This window comes from Dryobates pubescens, chromosome 2 (assembly GCF_014839835.1).
Source record: "Dryobates pubescens isolate bDryPub1 chromosome 2, bDryPub1.pri, whole genome shotgun sequence".
NCBI lineage: Eukaryota > Metazoa > Chordata > Aves > Piciformes > Picidae > Dryobates > Dryobates pubescens.
In genome coordinates, this window is record NC_071613.1 from 40,311,516 (window position 1) to 40,335,184 (window position 23,669).

The 23,669-nt window shown below is 44.9% G+C and overlaps 1 protein-coding gene across 17 annotated transcripts in view; it reads left to right on the forward strand.

The window, feature by feature from the left end:
* Positions 1-23,669, forward strand: part of BIN1 (bridging integrator 1) — a 92,140-nt gene that overhangs the window by 45,989 nt on the left and 22,482 nt on the right. For 5 of the 17 annotated variants that reach the window (XM_054175887.1, XM_054175900.1, XM_054175937.1 and 2 more), the window contains exons 3-11: positions 1,457-1,511; positions 1,957-2,051; positions 3,916-4,011; positions 8,336-8,443; positions 11,094-11,186; positions 16,013-16,098; positions 17,937-18,012; positions 19,995-20,077; positions 22,739-22,789. In XM_054175887.1, the coding sequence (XP_054031862.1) occupies positions 1,457-1,511; positions 1,957-2,051; positions 3,916-4,011; positions 8,336-8,443; positions 11,094-11,186; positions 16,013-16,098; positions 17,937-18,012; positions 19,995-20,077; positions 22,739-22,789 (743 nt within the window). The remainder of the gene's footprint in view (positions 1-1,456; positions 1,512-1,956; positions 2,052-3,915; positions 4,012-8,335; positions 8,444-11,093; positions 11,187-16,012; positions 16,099-17,936; positions 18,013-19,994; positions 20,078-22,738; positions 22,790-23,669) is intronic. The other 12 variants (XM_054175908.1, XM_054175960.1, XM_054175951.1 and 9 more) reach the window with 5 other exon arrangements.

Genomic DNA, 23,669 nt, shown 5'->3' on the forward strand with positions numbered 1-23,669 from the left:
GAGAGCACAAAGGATCACAGCATGAGCTCAACTGAAGCAAGAGGTGCCTGAGTAGTGGGGAGGGCTGATGGAAAACATCTGCTTTTGAAGCTAGTAGCTTTGAGGCAGCTGTCAGAGATGTCCAGTGTGCTGCTGGTCTCTGGAGTTGTCTTCAGCTGTCAGAATTCATTATGCTGCCACACCACCATCCCCCCTGAACCCCAAGCTTGCTCCCCCTGCCCTCTCCCCCAACCTCCCCACCTAGTAAGATGCAGACTGGGAAAGAAGAGAAGGAATGGCAGCAGACCGTGGGGAAGGTGTGAGGTGTAGTTGTCACATTCCAGCATTCTTGCTTTTACAGCTAATTTGGGGAATAGTGAGGATCCAGTGAGATCCCGCAGGCTAAGAGAAACACTTTTTTAGTACAGAACTTTGTCTCAAACTTTTTCCTGCACTGTTTGCATACTCCCGAGGTGGTCTGCACAAGTGTCCTCAATGTTTGCTCCTTCCATTGCTTTGACATGCTCTGTGGTGCTGTTGGTCAACTTCTCAAGCTTTACTTTTAGTTTGTTTCTGTTTATATAATGTTACTGTCTGGGTTTGGAAATAATCCCTGTCTGCTTTGCATCACTGTCAATGACACAGGGCAAGGAGGTGGGCCTGAGCATGGTTATCATACTGTGGAAGAGGAGTTGCACATATGCATGTGTATCTGATCCTGCTTTGGTGTAAAAATCCCCACAATACCTTCTAATGTAGGTTCTGGCACCACATTCACCTATCTGAAGGCTCAAGTGCTCAGTGCTATCTGAAGGTTCAAACTGGCAAAACCCAGCCCAGATTCTGGTTTTAATCCTTTGTTGCCTTGTGAGTGATATCTGCTGCTTGCAAGCCAAGTCTGTAGTGAAGCAAAGAAAATGATAGTTAATCCTGTATTTGCAAGTTCTGCTGTACAGGACAATTTAGACAGGGTATTTGGGCAGGTCAGAGATCTCCTGTATCCAATTTGCACTGGACTGTGGTTTGCAGTGTGGCAGGAAAAAAGGGTGAGTTAAACTGCTCCCAAGCCAAATAGATCAACTGTATCTGTCTTCTATATTCTACATATTCCCTTCAGTTACATTTGATCTATAGACCTACTGGCCCTTAGCTTGTAAACTAATTACTGCCCTTAGGACCTTCTCTAGTTGCTTATACAAAATCAAAATACTAAACCCATCTCTGCTAGGAAGAGCAAAACACAGCTTTATCTACCTCACATTACTTGGTGGTTTTGTTGGCCAAACATGCCCACAGGTCACCACCTGTGGGTTTACCAAATCAGAGGGCTACTGGTCTTCCTGTTAACACTAATGTTTTGTATAGTCACAGGGCTCACATGTAGCCCATCTGCAGAACCAGTTTCTTTATTTTTGTCATCTCCTTCTTATGTTCTTTTTATATGAGAGAATAACTGATGGTCTTCTTACCTTCACAGTCTGAAGGCACAAGGCTGCAGAAAGACCTCCGAACTTACTTGGCTTCCGTAAAAGGTAAAGTCCGCATAACCTGAGAATCCTTTCCTCTCCAGTGCTCACCTATGCAATGAGATTTCTGCAGCTGTCCTCTTCATGGTGTTTCCTCAGATGTGATTTGTAGGAAAGGTTGGCCTTGTCTGGATGAGGGATCTTTCAGAATCCTTCACAACCAGCTGGTATGGAATGATGTTGTTGCTGTCTTAGCAGATTACGTTTCATATCTCCTGCTATGAGAGGGCAAACACAAAAGATTTGATGAGACTGTGCTTTCAGTTCCTGTCCTGCTCCCATTACCTTCCCATCTTTGTGTTACCAAGGATGTGCTATTCTGTTAGGAAGAGCTTAGTATTTGCTATAACCCATTCAACACCTTCTTTGATCCTATTCCACAGGATGAATGCTAAACTGTGAGGAACATGCTATTTGCCTCTTTCTAAAACAGTTCCTCCTTCTTTCCTAGCAATGCATGAGGCCTCCAAGAAGCTGACAGAGTGTTTGCAGGAAGTTTATGAGCCGGATTGGCCTGGGAGAGATGACACAAATAAAATAGCAGAGGTAAGAGGATGTGGGGTCACCAGGCTTGGTGTGTCAGTGGAGATGAGCTTTGAAAGGTGTGTCTGTGTGCCACATTTCTTCAGACATACAGCTTTGCAGAGAAATTGGAGAGACAAACTTGGCATTGGAAAGAAGGGAAAACAAGAGGGATGTGGCCTGTATTTTGTCTGTAGGGCACTGTCCCCAGATGCTTGAATGTTACGCAGAGCTGTATGCTTACACCCATGTGCAGTCTGTTTCCCCAGTAGTGGCTAGACATGGACAGAGGATGCCAAAAGAGAGTCACTAAGGTCAACTGGGATGTATTGCTTATGTTTTGTGCAAGAAAAAGAAGCAGCTAAATCTATGGCCAAAGCATGGTCAGAGGAGCTATTGTATATTCTGCAATAACCACCCACTGACAGCAGTACCACCAGCTGCCATATTTTAGTTGCTACCTTGTTTGGCTGAGCCATGTGTGACCATGACCTGCTGTTGTTGTTCCATCCTTTGGTGAGGTGATTCCTGTCCAACTTGCCCAGGTGTTTTCTGTGGAGCATAGGGCACAGCCTGTCATTTGACAGCTTAAATCTCCCTTGGCATGTGTGTGTGCTGGGTCCAGCTGGAAGCAGGCGCCCTCTGCTCTTTTGCTTGGCTGTTCTGCTGAGCAACAGCTGTGGCAGCTCAGCTCTGTGGATCCCTCTGCCATGAGGTTGCAGGACTGGGTTTATCTGCAGCTGTCTGTGGCATTAGAGCAGAGAGGAAGGAATAAAGTGGAGAGAAAGAGAAGGATTCTTTCTCTGCTTTCCCCTGCAGAAAAAATCTCACCTGAAATAGCATCTGGGTTGTCCCCAGGAAATACTAACTTCAGTGAAGATAAATCAAACAAAACCTGAGCGTTTCCAGATCAGCTCTTGCATGAACATGGAAACCTTTTATTGGGAAGTGCTGTTGCAGTAAACAATGGAGTTGTAATTCAACTAGTTTGGCTTAACATTCTCTGTTGATCTTTTTACTCTTCCTAAGCTACTGTGATGCCTTATAAGAGACAGTCCTTTCAGAGAGTTTGAGCCAGAGGAGTCAAAGGGAACATGAGTCCTGAGAGCAAATTGTAACTGCTCTGTCAGACTGCAGGAATATTTCCAACCTTCAGTCTCGCCCTTTAATGCCTTTGTTTATGTTTCTGTCTTTCAGGAAAAAAGAGACAGGGCAAATGTACTCTTTTTATGCTCCTCCCCAATAAATTCACACACAGTAGACATGCTTCTTGAATTTTTTTGCCCCAAACCTTCATTTACTTGAAAAAATAGGAGAGTGGGACAATTTCCACCTAAGCCAAGGTGTAGACAGGACGTTAGTGAGCCTAACATAAACATCAAGCATAAAGTGTACACAGCTTAGGGTGCAAGTGTTGGATGTGACCTCCATTGAGCTGTGGAAGCAGGTGGCGCAAGGGTTGAAGACTGCTAGAATAGCTTTCTGCTATTATTCATTATCCTCCAGAAAGCTGTGTTGTAATCAAGAGCAGAAAATGGTGCCTAGTGGTGTCAGGTGTCCCATTTTTGTAGCTTGTGAGAGAAGGTAAAGCCAACCTAACCATCTTCCCTTCTGACTTGGGCTAGCACTGCACAGGAAAAGACAGTCCCTCAAAGGAAGCTTCACAAAGGGCACTATGTGCTTGCAGAGGTCACTTGAATTAGCAGCATCAAGCTTTCTTCTATGTTTCTGGCATGACCTTGGTTTTCAACTATCTACCCAGCTTCTTAGTTTTTCCAAGGAAATTACTATTTCCTAAAAGCTCTGAGTGACCAAAATTATTGAACTCAGAGGAAAACAGAAATGCAGTGCTCTCTGTTCCTAATGCTTCATTATTTTTGTTTTTCAGAACAATGACCTCCTCTGGACAGATTTCCATCAGAAGCTGGTGGATCAGGCACTTTTGACCATGGATACATACCTGGGCCAATTTCCAGATATTAAAGTAAGATTCTCTTTAAGCAATTTGACCTACAGGGTCACAGCAGATGAAACCTCCTAAAAATCAATTTCTTGCATCCTCATCATCTTTAGGAGGATGTGTGTGCTGTGCTGTTGCAAGCTTTCCTTTTAGAGCAGGCAAGGTCTTGTGAAAGTGTTATGTTCTTCTTTGGGCTTGAAATGAGAGTGAAGAATCCAGAGGAAAGATACTTGAAGACAAAACGTAAGTGGAAAACAGGAGGATCCATAAATTTTCCTGTTGTATCACAGTGCCAGAGAGCAATGTCACCAATAACTCATGAGCTCTCAGCCTCTGTTTTTGGTTTTTTATTTCCCTTTAAGTACAAAGTACCAAGCAAATGTGCTTTACAGATAGAAGCTGATATGCAAGGCAGATTTCTGTGTGTTCCTTGAAGTCCTGCTGTACATATAACCACCTTGTTTTAGGGAAGGAGAAATGCTGGATGGGCATCTTTTTTTGGGAGAGTTCATATCCAAGGACCAAAGTTTGAATGGTGTCCTGTGAGCTTCCCTTCCCCCACACATCTCCTTTCCATTTGTTTTGAGAAGGTTATGCAGGAAATGTCTTCACCATATGGAAGCACTAGTAATGATATCACCATATGGGAAGTATCAGCTTGGCTACTTCCCAGTGAAAACAACCCTTTCCCCGCCACATGTCCCTTAAAACATTTGTCAATATTTGTTGCTTCTAGAGGATTGTGCTGTATCAAAGGGGGGCAGGTTACAGACTTGTAAAATGAGCCCTGAACAGCCCTTCTAGGGCTTCCTGGTTTTGCTTCATTCTTCCAGCCTCTTCTGTCCTTAGAAACCTGAAGATAGGAAGGATGAAGAGACTAGCTGTTGTTTTTCCACCCGCTCAAGGCTGTAGAGCTGATGGCTCCATGTGGTAGGATGCCATGTGCCTCAGTTAGCAGTGCGGAGGCTTGTGTGCTGCTTCCTAAGTAGAAGTTCTTATTTCAGGCTTGCTGCAAACCCAGACTTCTGTGCTGCTTCAGGCCAAATCACATTTTACTAGCCTTGTCAGTGTGTGCAGGGTCACCTCAGGGTGTCACTTTTTCCCGTCTTTGGGATTTCTTAATTCTACTTGGTCCTGCAGAGGTTTTGCAGTGCAGTTTTAAAAAGGAGTGCAAGACTAGGGCTGCCCAAGTTCCACCAAAATTCAAACTGAGCTCCCATGGATCCTCTTTTTGACTTCTGAGTGGGCCACTAAGATGTTCATTACTAGTATTCCTTTCTCAGTCTTCAAATGATGCTCTAGAAAATGGGAAATTAAAGCAACTTTCTGCAGAATTTAAATAACACTTTAAAGAGAGCACTACTCACCTCTGCTTCCTGTCCTAAAGTGAGTGAGAATTTGGTGCTCTGTTGCTTCCTCTAATAAGATATGGATATATTTCACAAGAGTTGGCTATTTTGCTTAAAATGGACTTCCAGTGCTGTGAAATTTAAAAGGTCAGTATGTTTTTATTAGTAATTCAGCTGGGTGAGTCATTCTCCTTACCCTGGTGCAGTGAGAAGTGCTCAAATCAATAAGCTGTTAAAATCAAAGGACATTTTCTTCAGCTCATAGAAACTCCTAGAAGCAGTGTTAAAAGCTGCTAGAGTTACACAAAAGTACAGTTTGGCTTCATGTAAGCAATTAGTTCTTGGGACTGGCAGGCAAAACCTGCCCATTCTTACATAATTTACAGAATATTTGGGTTTTATTGTAGTGGGAATTTTCTGGGTTTTGTTTTCACAAAAGCAAATTTTCTGCCTTTCCTGAAGTTCTGGCATTATTGTGGTAATGAAAGATGACTTCTGGAGAGAATATGATTTTAATTTAGCTATGTAAAGGTCTGGTTTTTGTTAATAGCCCAGTAACTAAAATGTGTGATGAGTCAGACCATACACGCTTTTTTTTGTTGTTTGTTTGTTAAATTCTAACATATTCTGAATCCTCCTTCACTTGAGTAGCTGGAAAAATTCCCTTGACGTTTTTTGACAGGATCCACAACAGGAATGTGAAGACAGCATTGCTTTATTAAGAAATTTTATAAGTAGAAGGGAGTGATTTTTTTGTGTGTGTGGGATAGGGAAAGGTGAACAAAGCCTCTATCTTCTCTAACTTGAAAAATGGGAATGAAAACCATGGTTTATCCTTTCTTTGCTGGTCAGTATCACCTCTTAGACTCTTGCATAACCCATATTATTTCAGAGTGAGGTTTTGGATGGAGTTGCAGAGTATGCAACGAGTACAGATTTCTGCAGTCAGCCTAGAGAAGATAAACCGTAGCTCAAGTTCTCAATAGCTATGGAATTTGTGATTTTCTTTCCTGCACTGATGCTGGTGCCCTGTTGCTAGTAGGTTTGAAATAACATACTAGGTAAAGGGGGGAAAAGTAGTACATCATGGTTTGAATTTTTATTTTTTTTTTTTTAAAGGGAGGCTCAAATTAAGATAGATTTGTTGAAGTTTATGTTTTGTCTTCAGATTAGTAGTAGGTAGCTGTAGAGTCCTACAAGGTCTTCCAGGATTTTGCGGAGTCCCATTACTCCATCAGAGGCAATTGCATGAGTTGAGGGGATTAGAAGACTGGCAATGGCAAAAAAGGGCAGGAGTGACTTTGTTTTAGAGATGGGGGCCATTGAATCAAGCTCTCTGATAGGGTGGCAGGGAAACCTGGAAGTGTCTGTTTGCTGTGTCAGAGCTGGGCGACACTGCAGCTATCTCTACCAGTATGATCAGGAGGGAAAAATCCTCTCTTAAATCCCAGATGCGTTTTATCTGGTGTATGTGAAAGATGCATAAACAAGCATCTTTGGAGGTTGTCATGCTGCTGGAAGCCCCCTCTGTCATCCTGTCTCTGTGCCTGGCTGGCAGTATGATGTCTGGGAGGTGGCTTCGTAGTGACCTCAACTGCAGGGTGGCTCAGCTTCTTTGATTCCTCTCTTGGAGTGAGCCGAGTGCTTTGAAATCAGTTTGGATGTGTGTGTGGCTGAGATTCTGCAGAACTGCTGTGACTCACACAGAGCTGCACCAGTGCTTGATGAAAGTGCAGAGGAGCCTGTGTGGGAGACGTGCAGACTGGTCCCAGCTGGTCTGGCAGAAAGATCAGCCATGAGTGTGGTTTTGCAGTTCATCTGCAAAAGCCTAGAGAGAGGAGACCACATGTCCCTTCCAAGTGCAGTGGAGGGGGATCTTTTGCTTTCGCAAGTAAATGACAATGCTGATTCTTCATCTTGCACTTTCAATTTCCCTAGGTGCTGTGGTTAATTAGAAACCCTTCTGGCCCCTTGCCATGCCTTTCCACTCTAGTTCTCCAGCCTGTGTCTAGACTACTGATCATGGATGCTGAACCAGGCTCTCCAATCTGAGGGGTCTTAGAGTCAGACTGTGAAGGCCTGTACTCCAACCCAGATAGTCTTAGGTGTTTGTAGAGAGTGTGAGGGTGAGGGGATCCAAGGAGGCAGGATGGTTTTTGAAACAGGGCAGCCCAGTGGGCCTGAGCCTTGACAAGATGGATCTGTGCTGGGGGAGGGAGACTGAGGTACCTCAGATGAAGAACGATAATTAAGGATCAGTCTACAGGCCTGAATGTCTATTCTGTATTCTCAGCCACTGAGTTGTCAGGACTCCATTTGTGAACATGAATCTGGTACCTAGTTGGCTCCCTCCTTGTATTTGTTATGACTTCAGTGTGTCTTGCCTATTAGTGACACAGCGTTACAGGTTTTTCCCTTAAGCTCATCTTGCTAATTACTTTGGACCATTGCCTGTGGCTGTGGTCACTTCTGTCTGCACCTCCTGTTACAGGGTTCAAGGTCCCCTCCTAGGCATATCCTGAGCGTGTGGATGACTGCTTTTGCTGTGCTGGCAACTTTAAATACCTTCTTTTGTTGTACTTAATCTTTTGAACTAGGGCTGCGAGCTGGTTAGTTAGTCTGGCTGCAGCCCTCAGGACACCCTGAAAATGTTGCAGTCCGTAGGTACTTGGGGAGTCTTTTAGGAACCACTGGAGCTACAGCTGTGAAAACATTGTCATCCAAAGATGGGGCCTGTTGTTGGTTGGATCCTTTTGCTTTCCCTGGCTGGGTCTGCTTTTTTTCTGGGGAGCTCACTCTATTATGGTGGTTGTCATAAATGGCTCCTGGGGCCACCTCTCTGGGAAGCCTGTGTAGAGTATCCTGTGAGTGTCCTTGTGTGGACAGAGCATGACATGCTTTGGAAGCTGGGTGAAGAGGAGGTGGGTGGTTTCCTGTGAGGCTGTGTGGTTTTGGTTGCTGGGAAACATTGTCACAACTCTTCTCTCCATTTTTCTTAGTCTCGTATAGCAAAGCGAGGAAGGAAGCTTGTGGATTATGACAGTGCCAGGCACCACTTCGAAGCCCTGCAAACTGCAAAGAAGAAGGATGAAACCAAAATTGCAAAGGTAAAGCAAGCAGAAGGATGTGCAGCCATCCATTCATTTTCAGAGCTCTATATTTGCCTACTGAGCAGGTTTTAAGTGCATTTATACCTCTTAACTGGATGTGTTTTCATAGAATCGCTTAGGTTGGAACTGACCTCTAAGATGTTGTGAGCCAGTGAGGTTTTGCTAGGTGTTTCCTTCTCATCTGTTAAGGTCTCTGAGAAAGCAGGATGATCTGTTGGGCTGGTTCAGATCCATCTGTCCTAATCTCTTGGTGACCAAGGCCTAAGCTTGCATTGCTGTGACCGTTTGAGGCTGTGCCTTTAAGGAAGGGGCACACTGGCTAGGTACTGCAGATCCAGTAACTTGTGTCAGAAAAGCCTTTGGGGGAAGCAAAATCTGGCAGTACCCCAGAAAACTTTTCAAATTTGTCTGCTTTTTGGGACTCTGTCTCCTCATCTTAGAACAGTGGTGGGAGTAAGCAAGTGTTGCTTGAGTTTGGCTTTGTTTTTGAAGTTCTCTGATATTTTAGGACAGAGACTCTCATGAGTGTGAGTTACAAGTCTGTTGATGGAAATGCATCCTATGTACCCTTGATGACTGTGTTCTGCTGTCTGTTGGTCACAATAATGAGATAATAAATGTGGCTGAAAGCAGAATCCCAAGAATTTTCTCATGTCAGAGAACTTCATGCCTATGAACAGCTCGATCCAAGGTTAACTGCAGAGCATGCCCAACATACAAGTGAAGAATTTGCTTTTAATGCATTTAATACATTAATTTAAAGCAATTATTTATTTTTTTTTTAGTTTAAGACGAAGAAAGTGCTGGTGGTGTTCTAGAGGAGCCACTTAGTTGGAATTCCTGGCTAAAAAAATGAGTTGTGGAGTACTCCTATATGCTGAGTACCTGGAGTTGAACCTGTGTGCTCCACTTCTCAGGACAAGTCTTGACACAACAGGATAGTCCAGGACTGGGAAGACATCTTTTATTCTCTTGCATGTGGGCCATGGCACATGAGGACTCTGCAGTCTAGAAGCTGTGTAGGAAGGAGTGAGCCTGAATCTTTATCTTTTAACCAGGCTGAGAAGTCTTGTCAGCCTTTGCTTATGGTTATTTTTGGTAGGAGGAAATAAGGGCTATGTGAGAGACACTAGTGTTTCTTCTACACAGAGGAGTGAAAGATCTGCATTTACTTGCCACAGTACTTTTTTTAAGCTGCATATCATCAGGCATTTGCTCACTCAGTGCATGCACTGTGATTAACCTTGACAGACAATGAAGAAAGATTGATGGCTCAGGTGTTACTGCATCATTTCTGTGGCAAAGCAATTCTTGGTTCTGTATGCAAGGCATGAGGCCCAGCTGGTTGTGCCTTCTGTTCAAAGCAGTACACTGTGTTTGGAGTAAGAGCAGAATTTCCCTGGAGCATGGTGTTATTACTGGTATGTGCCTGTGGGATCTTTGCTGCAGTGAAATGTTTTTTGTAGGAATTCATCTACTCAGGTTGATGTCTGGTGATCTGTACCAAAGAGTCTGGCCTTCTTCATTATTGCTGCACTCAGTCATGTGGCCCCAAATGCTCACATAAAACATTATTAAGAAGGGATTGATTGTTGCTCTTCTGTTAAAGTATGAACAGTGCAGTTTCAAGACTGAAATGTTGAGATTTAGGAGTTGGTGCTCTGTTCTTGATTCAGCCTGTACAGGTGTCCCTTAGTACTTGATTGGACTCTCCTTAGCCAAAATAATACACTGGATTAGAACTTACTTCCCTCTTCTGTGCTTTAATCCATAAGCTCATGCATAAGATGCTATGTGACATAGCAGCGTCGTGATCCTATAAACATGGGAGCAGCAAGTCTCCTTAAGTTCTGTAGGTATGCTTTTGCCAAATGGGCAGGTTTCACAGCCCAGCCTGCAATCCCACACTTGAGCTCTGCAGTGCTGTGGGCAGCAGCCAGGGCTCAGTGTGCACTAGGCTGATGCAGAAAGTTCACCTCTGTAGGGTGAGCCTTTGAAGTAGGGTTGTTCCAGTGCTGAGAGCCCCTAGGAAAGAAAAATCATGTTTGTGACAGCATACAATTTGGAAGTGACTTGATTGACCTCTCGTGGTATAGTAACAGAAATAGCAATGAAAATCCCTTTTGGAGCTCTGTATGGTCTCTTTTTCCCCCCCTCCTCTAATATATGGATGTTCTTTTCCCACCCAGGACTCCTGCCACTTATTGCTAAACTCACAACCCGCCATTAAAAGAAAGCACTGTGGACTTTCAGCTGTTGCATGCAAATAATTATGACCTCTCTTTAAGGAGCTCCCACTTCACAGCCATGACTCGGAGTAGGGTTGTCTGTGTGCTGGGTCACTAACAATTGTATCTGTTGCACTTTGCAGCTGTCTGGCTGGTCTGCAGTATCCCAGCCCACACCGGAGCATTAATTACTGCTAAACTTGGCATGCTTCAAAGGATTCATAACTGATGGGTTCCAGGATGTTTGCTTTCTCTCTCGCCTTGGTGATACTGGTTTGGCCCAGCAGCCTCTAAATACACTCGGTTGTGATTTTAACTTCCTTTTTTTTTTTAATCCTAAAAGATATATGTTTGTGTCTATCTTGTTCTCTTTATTTTTTTTTCTTCTGTTTTCACTCAAACATGCTCCCTCCCCCCAGCCTGTTTCGCTGCTTGAGAAAGCCGCTCCTCAGTGGTGTCAAGGGAAGCTACAAGCTCACCTCGTTGCGCAAACTAATCTGCTCCGAAATCAGGTGACTGCTGATCTACCTGGCTCTAACCCTGCATGCGCTATTTTGGGCTCTAGATTGTGCCATGCAACTAATCTCTAGGCAACGTTCACTCTAGTCCCTTCTGTTAAGTATGCCCTTGATGCTCCTGAGCCACAGTGGACGTGTGGAAACTGCTGACCAATGAATGAAACCGTGCCTGCCCTATTGACTTCTAATAGATGAGTTAATACTGAGCTTGTGCTTCCTCCCGCTAAGATGAAATGAAGATGAAGGAAGGCTATGGAATGCCCAGGCAAAGGGTGATGTGATGTAGTTCCTTGAATTATTGATCACTTTCCCTTCTGAGAGAAGCAGTCTATTTTTATTGTTGTTGTTTAAAAAAGAAAAAAAGAAGAGGAAACAGTGGAAAAAATCTGCATTTGTGCTGAAAGCCAGCAAAAGTCCTCAATTGCTTCAAAATTAGTTTCTATGGCTGCTGAGTTAGGTTGCCAATCCAGCTTTCAGAAATGGGCAGTGTCCTGGCTTTGAGGTCTAAAAGAGCAGTTTCTCAACACACAGAGTTTGTCTGCAGAGGAGGAGACGTGAGCCCAGACCAGGTAATTTATACCGTGTGGTTGAGACTATGATTATTACATCATGTGGCAGAACTTGAACGAATGTCTAGGTTGTAGCATCTTGAGGGACATGAAAGCAGCTCGGAGAAAGTGCAGGGACTAAGAATTTCCATCCTACTTGCACAGGCAAAGCATGGCTTCCTGATGGAATCTCCCTTGGTACTTCCCTTGGATCTCCTTAGGGGATAAGAGGAAAATGACAGGAAACAGTCAGTAAGAAGGCAATGCCTTCAATGGGCAAGGGATATTAATTCATTACCCAGAATGGGAGAGTGCCAGTTACCTGCTCGCTAGCTCCTGGGGAGCTCATCTGTTCTCATTCAAATGCTCCTACATCTTCACACTCCTTGTCACAGAATGAATTGCACTTTGCAAGCACTAAATGGCTCTCACCTTGTAAAGCACCTGGGTTTTTCCCTATCAGTTTATGACTGCAGGTCAGGGAAAAGTCTGGATTACCACATCAATAAATCCTGGTGAAAGAACAGTTGTTACCAGTCTCACTTCCGATCCTACCAAAGGGAAGACATATGTATTCATTCCTGATTGAAAGGAGAAAGACATTTGGCAGACTGCTGGGGGCTTTCCCTGTGCCTCCACTGTGCTGGGAGTGATCTGTGTCATTTTGGTTCTTGCTTGGTCTGTTTGGCTGGTGGTATTTCTGGAGGACAAAAAACAGGAATAGGAAGTTTCTCAAGGCACAGATAGTTAAATCAGCTCTTGAACATTTTTCCTCTTCTCAGACTGGCTGGGGTGACTGGGAGTAATTGCCTGCTGTTTCACTTTGCTCTTAGACAGGCTGCTGAGCGTTGATTGATAATTTCACTCTACTGGGTGACCTTGCCTCAGAGTAGGTGACAAGGGAGTATATAATCATTCCACCTCCTGTTAAGTGCATTACTATTTTTCAGTCACCCCAGATATTTGCAAATCAACTTGAGTCCTCCTTTTTATTTTTCCCTTGTCATTCCTGAACTAATACTATTGTCAATATTGGTGGTTTTGGTTTCTACTTATGCAAATATTTTTTGTTTTAATTAAAAAAAAAAGTACAAATCGAAGACTTACAAACAGTCAATATAGAGGATTAGTTTGTATTCTGAAACTAAGTTTTTCAGCTTTTCTTCACAAACAGGAGCAGGTAGGGGGAAAAAAAGCTTCGGTTCTATATTTGCCTGACAACACTAAATCTCGTTAAGCTCTTGATAAAAGCAGGAAGGCTGATGACACTGCAATTATGGAGGAGCTTCAGAATGTTAAGCCTAAAAATAGTCATTCCCCTTGCCAGCAGCTGTGTTGTTTTCTCTTCTTACCTCAATTTAACACCCTCCAAGCAAAAATGAGGTCAGCAAAACCTATTATTTCCCTCCCGTGTATGAATTGCTGGCTTTTTAGGCCTTGGCAAATACTAATCAAAACAATACAGTGGGGGCTTCCTGTAAAGGTTCTTGTGGGGTTGGCTTTTGCATGCACTCAGTTACAGATTTTGGTGAATGCACTTTTTGAAACAAAAGGAAATATGGCTTAGAACAGCAAATTCTTGCCTTTTTGCTAAGCTCTTCAGGAATGCTGAACACAAACTAGAAAGCAACATCCTTGGTACTGCAGCAATAACAGAAAGTTATCTGTCTCTAAGAGCAAGCCAGCAAGTTGAGACCTGAGCCATGCTGCCCTTCCGAGAGGCAGGTCTGGTCTGGCCCCATGTGGGCATGGGACTGGGGTGGGGCACCCAGCTCTCCTCTTTACTTCTGCCCCGTGGCTAGTGTATAATCACCAGAGTTCACAGCATAGTGTTTGAAGAGAAGTGGTCACCAAATTGCCCGAAAGCAGCAGACTGGATGTTGCCAGGCCCTCGTGAGTGCTGGGATGCATGACGGGAGGAAGCATGGGGAGTAAGTCCTACCGCCCCTGTCACAACTGAACCAACTATGCTTGTCACTCTGGGCCTTGGCTAGGGGGAAGGTCAAGAAAGCACTTGTGTTGCCCAGATCCTGCTCAAACCTTCCCCTTTTCAGGCAGAGAGACAAGAGGAAGAATTTTTCTGAGATCACATTTCATGGACCCCTGGGCTTTACATCCTTCTGCCTCAGCTCTGTTACATTGGCAAGGATGACAGCTGAAATAGAAAGCACACAGATAGGGTATGAGCGGTCTCTGCCCCCAAAAACTCTTTTCTCCTTTTCCCACTGTATTGCATGAGCTGGCTTCTGCTCTGTCTGGAAGCAGTCAAGGCTATATAGTGCTTCACAGGCAAAGGGAATCCCACTGGTGAGAAGATTGCTGGGCTGAAAAAGGAATGGAGAATTAATTCAGTGCTGTGTGTGGGACTGAGAGCACTAGATGGATCCCTGATTCCTACAGCTGCTCTAGAGTGAACGTTGCCTGTTGCTGAGTTTGCCTTTACCTTGGTATGTCACAATATTCACACATTGTTTCTAGGTTCCTTAACCTTCTGAACAGGTAAAATGAGAGTGGGAATACTGTTATAAATGTTCACCATATCTGAAGACTGAACAGCATTCAAGGTGCCTCATCTCCCAGCTATCCCATCACCTGGGTTGATTCTTATTGCTGTCTAGTTTGGAAATTAGAGTAAGACAAATCCAAAGGATGGACTATGCCCCCCCCCCCCCCCCCCCCCCCCCCCCCCCCCGCCAAAATGGTTACATTAGGAACAATCATCTCTAGAGGGTTTTTAAGGCAGAATGAGTCTCTGTGATCATTGTCTCTGAACCAGCATAAATTGTCTCAGTTATGATGGGTGTTTTTTGGGGGTTGTGCAAACATGCCACATTGGTTTTAAGTGAGTGTAGCAGAAAATGCAGGGTTTTTCTGGGTGGAAGCATTGTTGCCTCTTCTCCCCCTGCCTGTTACTCACAAGGTCTGTTTAACTTTTTAATAACTCCCAGTTATGTCTTTTTCTGGGGCAAGCTCTTCTGATCTTCAGTACAAACTCTTAGCCTTGCCTTTGCCAGCAATGAGCAACTCTCTGAAAGGTGAATGTGGCTGGAAAGTAGCAGCTTGCTCCTGAGTCTGTAAAGAAATGGAGGGCAGAAGGATCTTACACAACACTGAGGAACAGTTCTCTGAACTGCACAATATTTTAAAATCCTTTCTCCTGTCAATCCTGTCTTTGCATACACTTGTCATTAGGGAGCAGTAAACTAGATTGCTTTAAGCTGGCACAAAGAAGAGAAAACTTCATTTCATAGAAGGGCTGAGAATCTGACTGCAGGCCTGTAGAAAGATCAGATCCCCACTGCTTTGTGGTCTCCTTGCAGAGTTCAGTGGCACCGTTGTTGTCACATACACACTAGGCATTTGTGCTGACCTTCCTGTTAAGATGTGTTGCCAGGTTGCTCATGCAAGGGTTTACCACCCTGCATCCCACTGCACAGGGTTAAGGAATAATGCTGCTGTTACAAATCTCCAAATAGGAACTGGGATCTGTTGCTGTCTAGGTCAAACGAACAAATCAAGTTCAAAGTCCTAACTGGAAGAATGAGGTCCTGTATGAGGCATATTTCCTTTGGTATTGGCCCCCAGAAGCCACCCAAGGGTTAGTCTTGTGTTAGATTCTCACCAACAAGAGCACATGAGACTGCTGAAATAGAGACCTGCTGCTCAACCATTCCAACCTGGCCTCCTGCTGGCACAACTCATGCTTTGCATACCCTTCCTTGCTTCTCTAGTTAGCTTTGTGACAGCACTGTATCAGCCAAGGATGCAGACCTCCTCCCTTCTTCAGAAGAGATGGGGCTTTGCCGTGGCCTTATCTAAGCAGAGTCCCCATGAGGAAGGACTCTTCTTCAGTGCCATTTTGGATGGATTTCAACTCTTTCGAAGACTCTTTCAAAGACTTGGCAAGGGGCAGGGACCACAATTATCTTCATCTGTATCTAAGCTGGTGGTCAAACTGCCTGACCAGCTCCATTTCAGTTTTGGAAGCTGTGGAAACTTGTAGATCTTAAAGCGCATTTTTGGACGTTTGAATTACTTTTGGAGTATCCAAACAGGAAAATGTATTGAGAGAAAACCAGAAAGTAACACATGCAAGCTGAAGGGGCATCAGGTCACTTGTGATGCAACCCTGCTTCCTGGGACAGTCATTTGATGTTGGGATATCAGAATTTTGCCTGGTCTCCCAAGGAAGTCAAAAGAGTCACAGTTGTCTCAGCCTTGCAGGTTTCTTGTCTGTGGTGCAGTTGACAATCTCCCTTCTCTGTTATTAAGGCTGAAGAAGAGTTAGTTAAGGCTCAGAAGGTGTTTGAAGAGATGAACGTTGATCTGCAGGAGGAGCTGCCTTCACTATGGAATAGGTGAGTGATGGAAGTTTTCCCAAGGGCCAACTGGAAGGAAGCAAAGACCCAAACTCTTGTATCACTTTTCTCTTAGCTTAGGCTCAGTGTCTGCTTTGTTCTTCTGGACCCTCTCAGAGAGTCTGTCCTAGGATTCCCCATAGCCAAGTTCACTCTTAGCTTTCTGGTTTTACTTCAAGATCCTTACGAAAAATTCCATTTTGACACAAACTGAAGCTCTGTTTCTATGCTTCTCAGATTAATCCCTTTGCCCCACCAGCCCTGCACAAGTTTATTGGGCAGTGGCCCAGCATCCATTATGGACAGCAGGCAGAGGAGGCTGGGTCACTAAGATTTTGGGTGGGGAGCAAGCTGGCTGAAAGGAATATCTGTGGCTGAGTGGGTAGGTCATCTTCCCTTAATCATGAAGGGAAGATGATATATTGGAGGAGTTTATATGATCACTGGAGTTGTAGAGTGCCAAGAGATGATGCCTTGATCACTGTATCTCACCAATGCAAGCTTATGAACACCTGATGAAGCAGCAGGTGTGACACAAGAGGGCAGATGAGATGACAAGTTACTGTGCTTTGGATGCCACTTTTGGATTTGGGTAGTTGGGTGAATAAAGACAAGGAGGTGTGGCTGCTTTCTCTTACCCCTAAATGTGCTCCTGGCTATGTGACACAGATCACAGTGAGGAACTGGTTTGTGGTTGTACTATTGTGCCCAGGATAGCCCAGGCTATTCTGGAAGATGGGCTGAGAGAATGAGAAGACTGGAGAGATGGAATTTGCCATACCACTGGTTATGAAAAGGAAGGAGAAAGAAACAGACCAATGTCTAGCTTAGAGGGCAGCAGAAGCTGACATATGGGGAGGGCATGGTGAAAAGCAGGCAAAATCCTCCTGGGAGTGTCCCAGTTTCTTGTTTTTAAATGCAGTAATTGCATCTGGGTTGGCAATGCTGATCCATGGGGGATGAAGAGAGTGGGTGGCTGCGGGAAAGCAAAGTGCTGATGTCTGCTTTCACTCCTCTTTCCTCCCAGCAAGGGTTGAGAGACTGCTCAAAGCAGTGTGCAGGCTTGGCTGAGGAAGAAGCAGAGAGGGATACAGGTGTCTAGGTGGTTTCCTGTGCAGCATGGTGATGCTCCTAGCCTTAGAGAGCATCTCCCTTTTGCTGTTGCTCTTGCATCTAGCAAGCTGGCCAGAGGAAGCAGGGGCAGGTGGCTGCTGGGATTTTAAGATGCCACAGGTTGTTCACAGGCTCCTGCTATCCAGCTGCTCCTTCTGCTTTCCTATTGCTCTCTGTGCCTATCCTGTGCTTCTTACTCTTTTGTCCCTGAAGCAAACAGTTCATGCCTTTTTTCCTCCCCTGGTGCTGAGGGACTTCAGAGTGAATGAGTATATCTTCCTGCTGATCCCCCTAGTTCTCTCCACATTGTGTCACACAGCCTTTATCCTTTTCTTTTCCATCACCCTGCTACTGGCCTTCCCCCCCCCCCCCCCCCCCCCCTTTTTCTTTTAATCTTTCAATCTTTCCTTTTCTTCTCTCTTTCTTTCTTCCTTCTTTTTTTCATCCCCCCCCTGCCCTGCACCTCTCTCTTCCTTTAGCCAGCACAAATTCAGATCCTATCCTACCTGGCCTCCTTCTCACTCTGGACATGTTTGCCTCATGCCTAGCCTTGGCTCTTTTCATGCTTCTCTGCCACTCTTCTCTTCCAGCATGTACCAGACCTGACAGAGTTGAGTTTGAATGGGAATGGTGGGTGAGAGGTGCAACAGAAGGGGTAGAATTGAAATTTTTTGGGGAAACTATTGTGGCCATTAAATTCTTCCGTCTCATTTTTCATTTGGCAGTCGTGTTGGTTTCTACGTCAACACATTCCAGAGTATAGCAGGCCTAGAAGAGAACTTCCACAAAGAAATGAGCAAGGTAAGGCAACTAAACAGTTTATGCTACTAATACACCCTCTCCTCACTGTTATTTAAAAAAAACCCAAACCCAACAAGCAACAAAATCTAAAAAACCAGCTGGAGGAGACAGAGCAGTTGCCCAATGCCAAAGGAAAATGTTAACCTTTATTTTTTTTCGAGCCACTGAGAAGATAGTAGTGTAAAGGGATGGAGCACAAGGGAGAAACCACAGTGCTGCACAGCAGAGAGGAGTTTGTGGCACTTGGCAGGGCTCATTTGCTGACCCACAGAGGGAAGAGAAGTCACTTTCTGGCCTATCTTTTGCTGCCTTTTTTTCTGTTGTTATCTGTTATGGATCTGTAACCTGGGCACGTTCAGCCTGGTGTCTATTTGCTTCTGGTGTCTCTTTTTCCCCTTCTCTGCTGCCTGGCAGTAAGTTGCTATGAACTGTGATCTCTCCATCTATGGTGGCTGAAACTAGCAGGGAATCTGTCAGTCTGTACATCTCAGAAAACCTAAGAGCTGCCTCACTCTGGTGCCCCAAGAGGGCACTTCCCAGCAGTACCTATCTGCATTTTCACCTTTCCTGCCTGTTACCCGAAAGAAGGCATTTAAGTGCTTAGCATGGGCTACTATTTGGCCACGAGTTGGGAATCACAGCAGTATGCAGCGTTATAATGTGGTGGTGGCAGGCTGGATCCTGGTAGTGTACACCAGCACCCAGAGGAGACTTCAGGAACAGCCTCTGGGAAAGCCCCACGTTGCCTCTTGTTCCTTCACGTAAAAGCTAGAGAAGTCTTGAATTCCTTAGTCTGCACACTGCTCCTAAGAGCTGCACGCCCTCTGTAAATGTTGCACTAATCTTAAAGAGGGGTTGAGAGCCAAGCTGGAAAACTTGTATTCCCTCCCCTCCCCAATGTCATCCTGACAACAAGACAGCCGCTAAGCAACAAGCAACATTATAGTCCTTCAATTCCCAGCAGTCAGGGGCCCTCTGCCTTGGTGTAATGCATCCATTTTGAGCCCTGCTGACACTTCATGGGGATCTTTCCAATTAATAGCCTGCTCATCTCCACTGAGGGATGAGCTGTTATTAAGAATAAGGAGGATTGTTATAATTATCAGTTTGTTGCTGTTAACTTATATTCAGCAAAACATTGGAAAGATGCTTGTTAGACAGGAATTCTCTTGTATTGTGTCTTGGATTTTTTTTTCCTGAGGAGTTTGATATGAGGGCATGGCTTTTGCTTTGTTCCATAAGAACCATCTGTTTCTTATTACTGCTATAGCATCTAATTAACTGCTGGTGTTGCTGGCACTATGCCTCCAGCATTGATTGCATTGGATCCCTCCTCCTACCAATGACAAATCTGGCATCTCATCTTGTTTATGAATTGGCTGTTCCAGAGTAGGAGTGTCTGGAGTGAATACTGCAGCCTTCTCAAGGAGAGTTTAACCCCTAATACTGCATTTCTGCAAATCTCTCCACATCCTGCCCAAGCCTAGATGGTCCAGGCAGCTTGTGAAGTCAAGGCTTACTGTTGGCTAGAAGCCCGTCTGCCTTTGGCTCCACGGTTGGAGTAACTGTATCCCAAGCTTTGTAAGCAGGTCTGAAGGACAGCTTTGGTTACAAACCCAGAGTGAAGCTTCAGTTCTAGCACATAGATCCTTAAGGAAGTGCTCTGCCCACTTCAGCAGTGGTAGCTGGCAGTATGCTGGTGGGGGCAGTTGATATAGAAGCTAAGAGAATGATCTGTAAGGGAGATGGAACATTCCCATAGGAGCTAGCAGCTCTTCAACAATTTGAGTTCTCTAACATTTCATACCACATAGAGGAGTGGAAACAGATGTGGGGCTGTCCTCTCTTGGGATACTGAGTATGTGTGCATGCCTGGGCATAAGTTTGTGTGTGATCAGCCTGTGCAGGCCAGACCAGACTCTCATCTGGCACTTGGGCTCTTTTCTTATTATTTTTCTTTCTTCTGTTTTTGTGTTTTGCAGTTGAACCAAAACCTCCATGATGTCCTGCTGGGTCTAGACAAGCAGTACTCAGGCAATGCCTTCCCTGTTAAAGCACAGCCCAGGTCAGTAACTGTAGGAGTAATGTATTTCCTTCAGCAACAGAAGAGGGACAAGAATATCACTACCAGGGATGTTGAAACCTCCATGTTGTCAGCTGGGGAGTGATTTGAATACTTGCATGTAGCCAGTTAGTGCCCTCCTGAGGCTCCCTAGAGCATATCCAAGATTTGCACCTTGGGGCCAGGTAACAATACAATAGCTCTCACCTTTCTAGAATATCATCTAAAGGTCTAAACTTTCACTAGATGCTGATAATTAGGCAGCTGACTCTTAGCTCTGCTCTTTTAAAGTTGAATTCCATGCACTGCCAGGTAATAGTAAGCTGTCTTTCCTCCTGGGTCCAGTTGCCCAGCACGTGGCCTGTTATTTTCCTCAAATGCTTCCAGCATGTACCTACAGCTTGTAAGCTTGAACACCAAGAGCCCATTTGTTCCCTCAGCATTCTCTTTGGCCCTCCATACTTGAAACCACCTGTTTTCCACTGGTGGTTTCCTGCCTCTTCCTCTTCATTGTGGAAGTAATTGCAGCCTCACAAACTTGAGGCCTCGCTCCAGAGCACTTTCAGTCTTTACATGTGCAAGGAGTGAATGTCCTCCAGGACTCTAGTTTTCTTTCCTCAGCTGAGTGCAGTCCTGTATGGTTAAGTGCAAGTCTGCACATTCTCTAGCTCTGAGAGGAGAGGGAGAGGTTGGGCTCAGCTGTCTGGCTCCCATCCAAATGTGAGAGTGATAAAACAGTGTCAAGCTCTGGCTTCCAGCTGCTGCTATTCCCACGTGCTGGGTGAGCAGGAGCACAGCCCAAGTCCACAATTGGTGTATTGATGGAGGGAGGAGGTGAAGTCAGCATGAAGTAAGGGCAAACTGTGGTTTGAGTGCATTGCTTCAGAAGGGCTAGATCAGCTGTTGAGACCTCTGTGCTCCCTTGTTTCTCCTCCCTGTTTAACCTCCTGTTGCAGTCAGTATAAGATGACTTGTGTGTCTTGTTCCAGCAAGGTGTGTGATGTTTGCCACCTCTAAAGAAAGACGACATTTGAGCTGAATTTGGTCCCTGAATTTTGGGTTGCTAACACCAGATTTCCAAGGTGCTAGTAGGAATGCTTCTTGTGAAAAGAGTATCTTCTTCCCAAGTTAGCACATAGTGTCTTGATCATCACAGCCCCACAAGACTGAAGCCTGCTGAGGGATCTATGGTAGCCATCCTCTTAATGCTATGAATCATGTCTCTGACAGCGGTATCCTCCAGGGACCTTGGAAGAGGATGAGGTAACAGGACAGATGAAGGCTGGAGCCATTGCTTTGTCCAGCTCCTTCCTTTTTCCCTTGAGGAAATGATTGCGGTGACAACCTGGCCCAGACACGTCTGTTTTTGTTGTGGCATGAAGTTTCTGGCCTCAAAGAGCTTCCAATGAGTAAATGACCTATCCTTGTGATTCCTGTTTCCACAAACTCCTAGCTTCATCTGGGGCTCTAATGGGTGTCTCAGTTCCAGCTCTGTGCTCTTTGGCTGACTGCAAGACCACATGGCCCTAAAAACTGACAGTGAGCATGCACAGACATCCCTGTCTGGGTAACAATATGAGCGCTGCTGCTTCATCGCTTAATCACTGCATCTTGGCTAAGATGCTAGGCCTGCCCTAGAGCAGCTCTCTTCCTCCTGAGCACAGTGGAGCAGGGTGTCGTAGTAGGATGTAGCAAAGATTTGCCAGGCTAGTACACATGTTTTGCAGTGACCAGGAAAGACTGTGAGATACTTCTGTCACTCCTGCACATCCGACCTCTGTTTTTTGGCAGGGCAGGAGCAAGAGTGTACAGGAGGAAATAGCTCTCACTGTTCTGATTGCTCATTGTGGTCTGCAGCAGGAACAGATGCTTCCCTCTACTGGGAAGGGAATTGGAGAACACAATGGCAGGAAACAAATGAGGAGGTGTGAGAAGAGAAGCAGTTATCTATGCACATCATTCTGACATTCATGCAAGGCACTACAGAACTAATACATCGGATGAATCTGATGCTGGCTGTGTAGCACAGTAGCACAGAGCAGCTGATGAATTTCTGGGAACATCAGACACATGGGCTTTGTTTCTGAAAGAATTTGGATGTTCAGGGTTCAGATCCTAAGAAGACCAAGGAGATCTATAGCATTATCTTAGTATGATTGGACAAACTGCAAAAAGACATGGTAGGAAAGCTGCTGATTAGGTTCCATGTATAAGACTGCACACAGATTCCTTAAGTAAAGGAGAATGAGGAGCTTGTTTCTTGTACACCAATATTTATAGGGGAGAATCAGGAGCTGCAGTTACCAGTGAAAAAGGACATTTACAGTTCTGTGCTTGTCTATATAGTTTCCTCCTCCATGTACACCATGGCACTATATTCCAAAGAGCAGTGAGAAGACTAGTTTGTTCTTTGACAAGCACAAAAAGCCCTCTCTACCATCTCCAGACCGGACTGTAACTTTCTAGGAACCACGGGAAATGTGTACCTGTTTCTGTGTGTATGTGTGTGTGTGAGAGAGAGAGAGAGAGTGTGGAGGTCCTGTCATCTTGATTACAGTGAGTTTTGTGGCACCAAATAAATGGTTGATCAGAAGCTTAACTTTTCCTCCCTGGTTTGACTGTGCCATCCTGTAACGGAAATGATTTGCGTGCCATCCTCGACAGAAAGAAAACTAAACTGTTCGCCAGGCTGAGGAAAAAGATGAGCAGGTACCGGTATGGAGAGCAGCATTTCGATGTGTTTGATTTAGTTCCTAAACCTGGTGAGGCTGTTACTGGACTCTAACAGCCTGGCACATGTTAACCCTGTGACAGCAGAGGGGACCTTTGCATGATATGGTGTGTTCATGGCCTGTTGAGTCGTGCTGAGATCTTTCTGTCTGGATAATCCTATTAATTGCTTGTGTGCCTGGTTTGTTTCCTTGCTTCTTTTACTATCTAAGAAGGCAGAGTGAAAGCTCAGGCATTGTCTGTTCCGTTCCGTTGTCTGTGTGTGACTAAGAACTCAGTGCTGGGTTCTCCGTGGGTGATACGTGTGACTTTTGTGACTAACAACTTCAGTTTTACCTAGTGGGGCTTGTCCTTTTGAACAGGTCTGAAATGCTGCATTCTCATTCCCTGCCTGGCTAGGAAGGACTATGGGGCAGGTCTTTCATTCTCATAAGTCCTGTCCTATCCACTGGTTGCATTGGGGAAGATGATAAGGTGGGAGAAGGACACTTTCAGCTTCACTCCTTACTTGCTCTGCTCTTGAGGATCCTCACTGTCTTGCTCCATCCATTAAAAATTTTGTATAGGGTTGAATGAAAAGGAAGCCTGTTGTCTTGGGTGAGACAAAATGCCAGCAATCTTGCCTTTCAAGGCTGCCATGGCATTGAATAACTCTAGGCATTGTAGCAATTGAGTTCCCATAACCAAAGTCAAGGACCCTGACAAAGAACATGCTTTGAAGCAAAGTGGAGATTGCTGCATAATGGCATGGTAACTTCCTCTACTTTTTGGTTGTTGTTTTTTTTTTTAGTCTTTGTGTTGGTGCTCCTTCCATGGAGTCCTTAGAGGAAGGAAAAAAAATAATTGCAATTCTCAAGATTGGCCT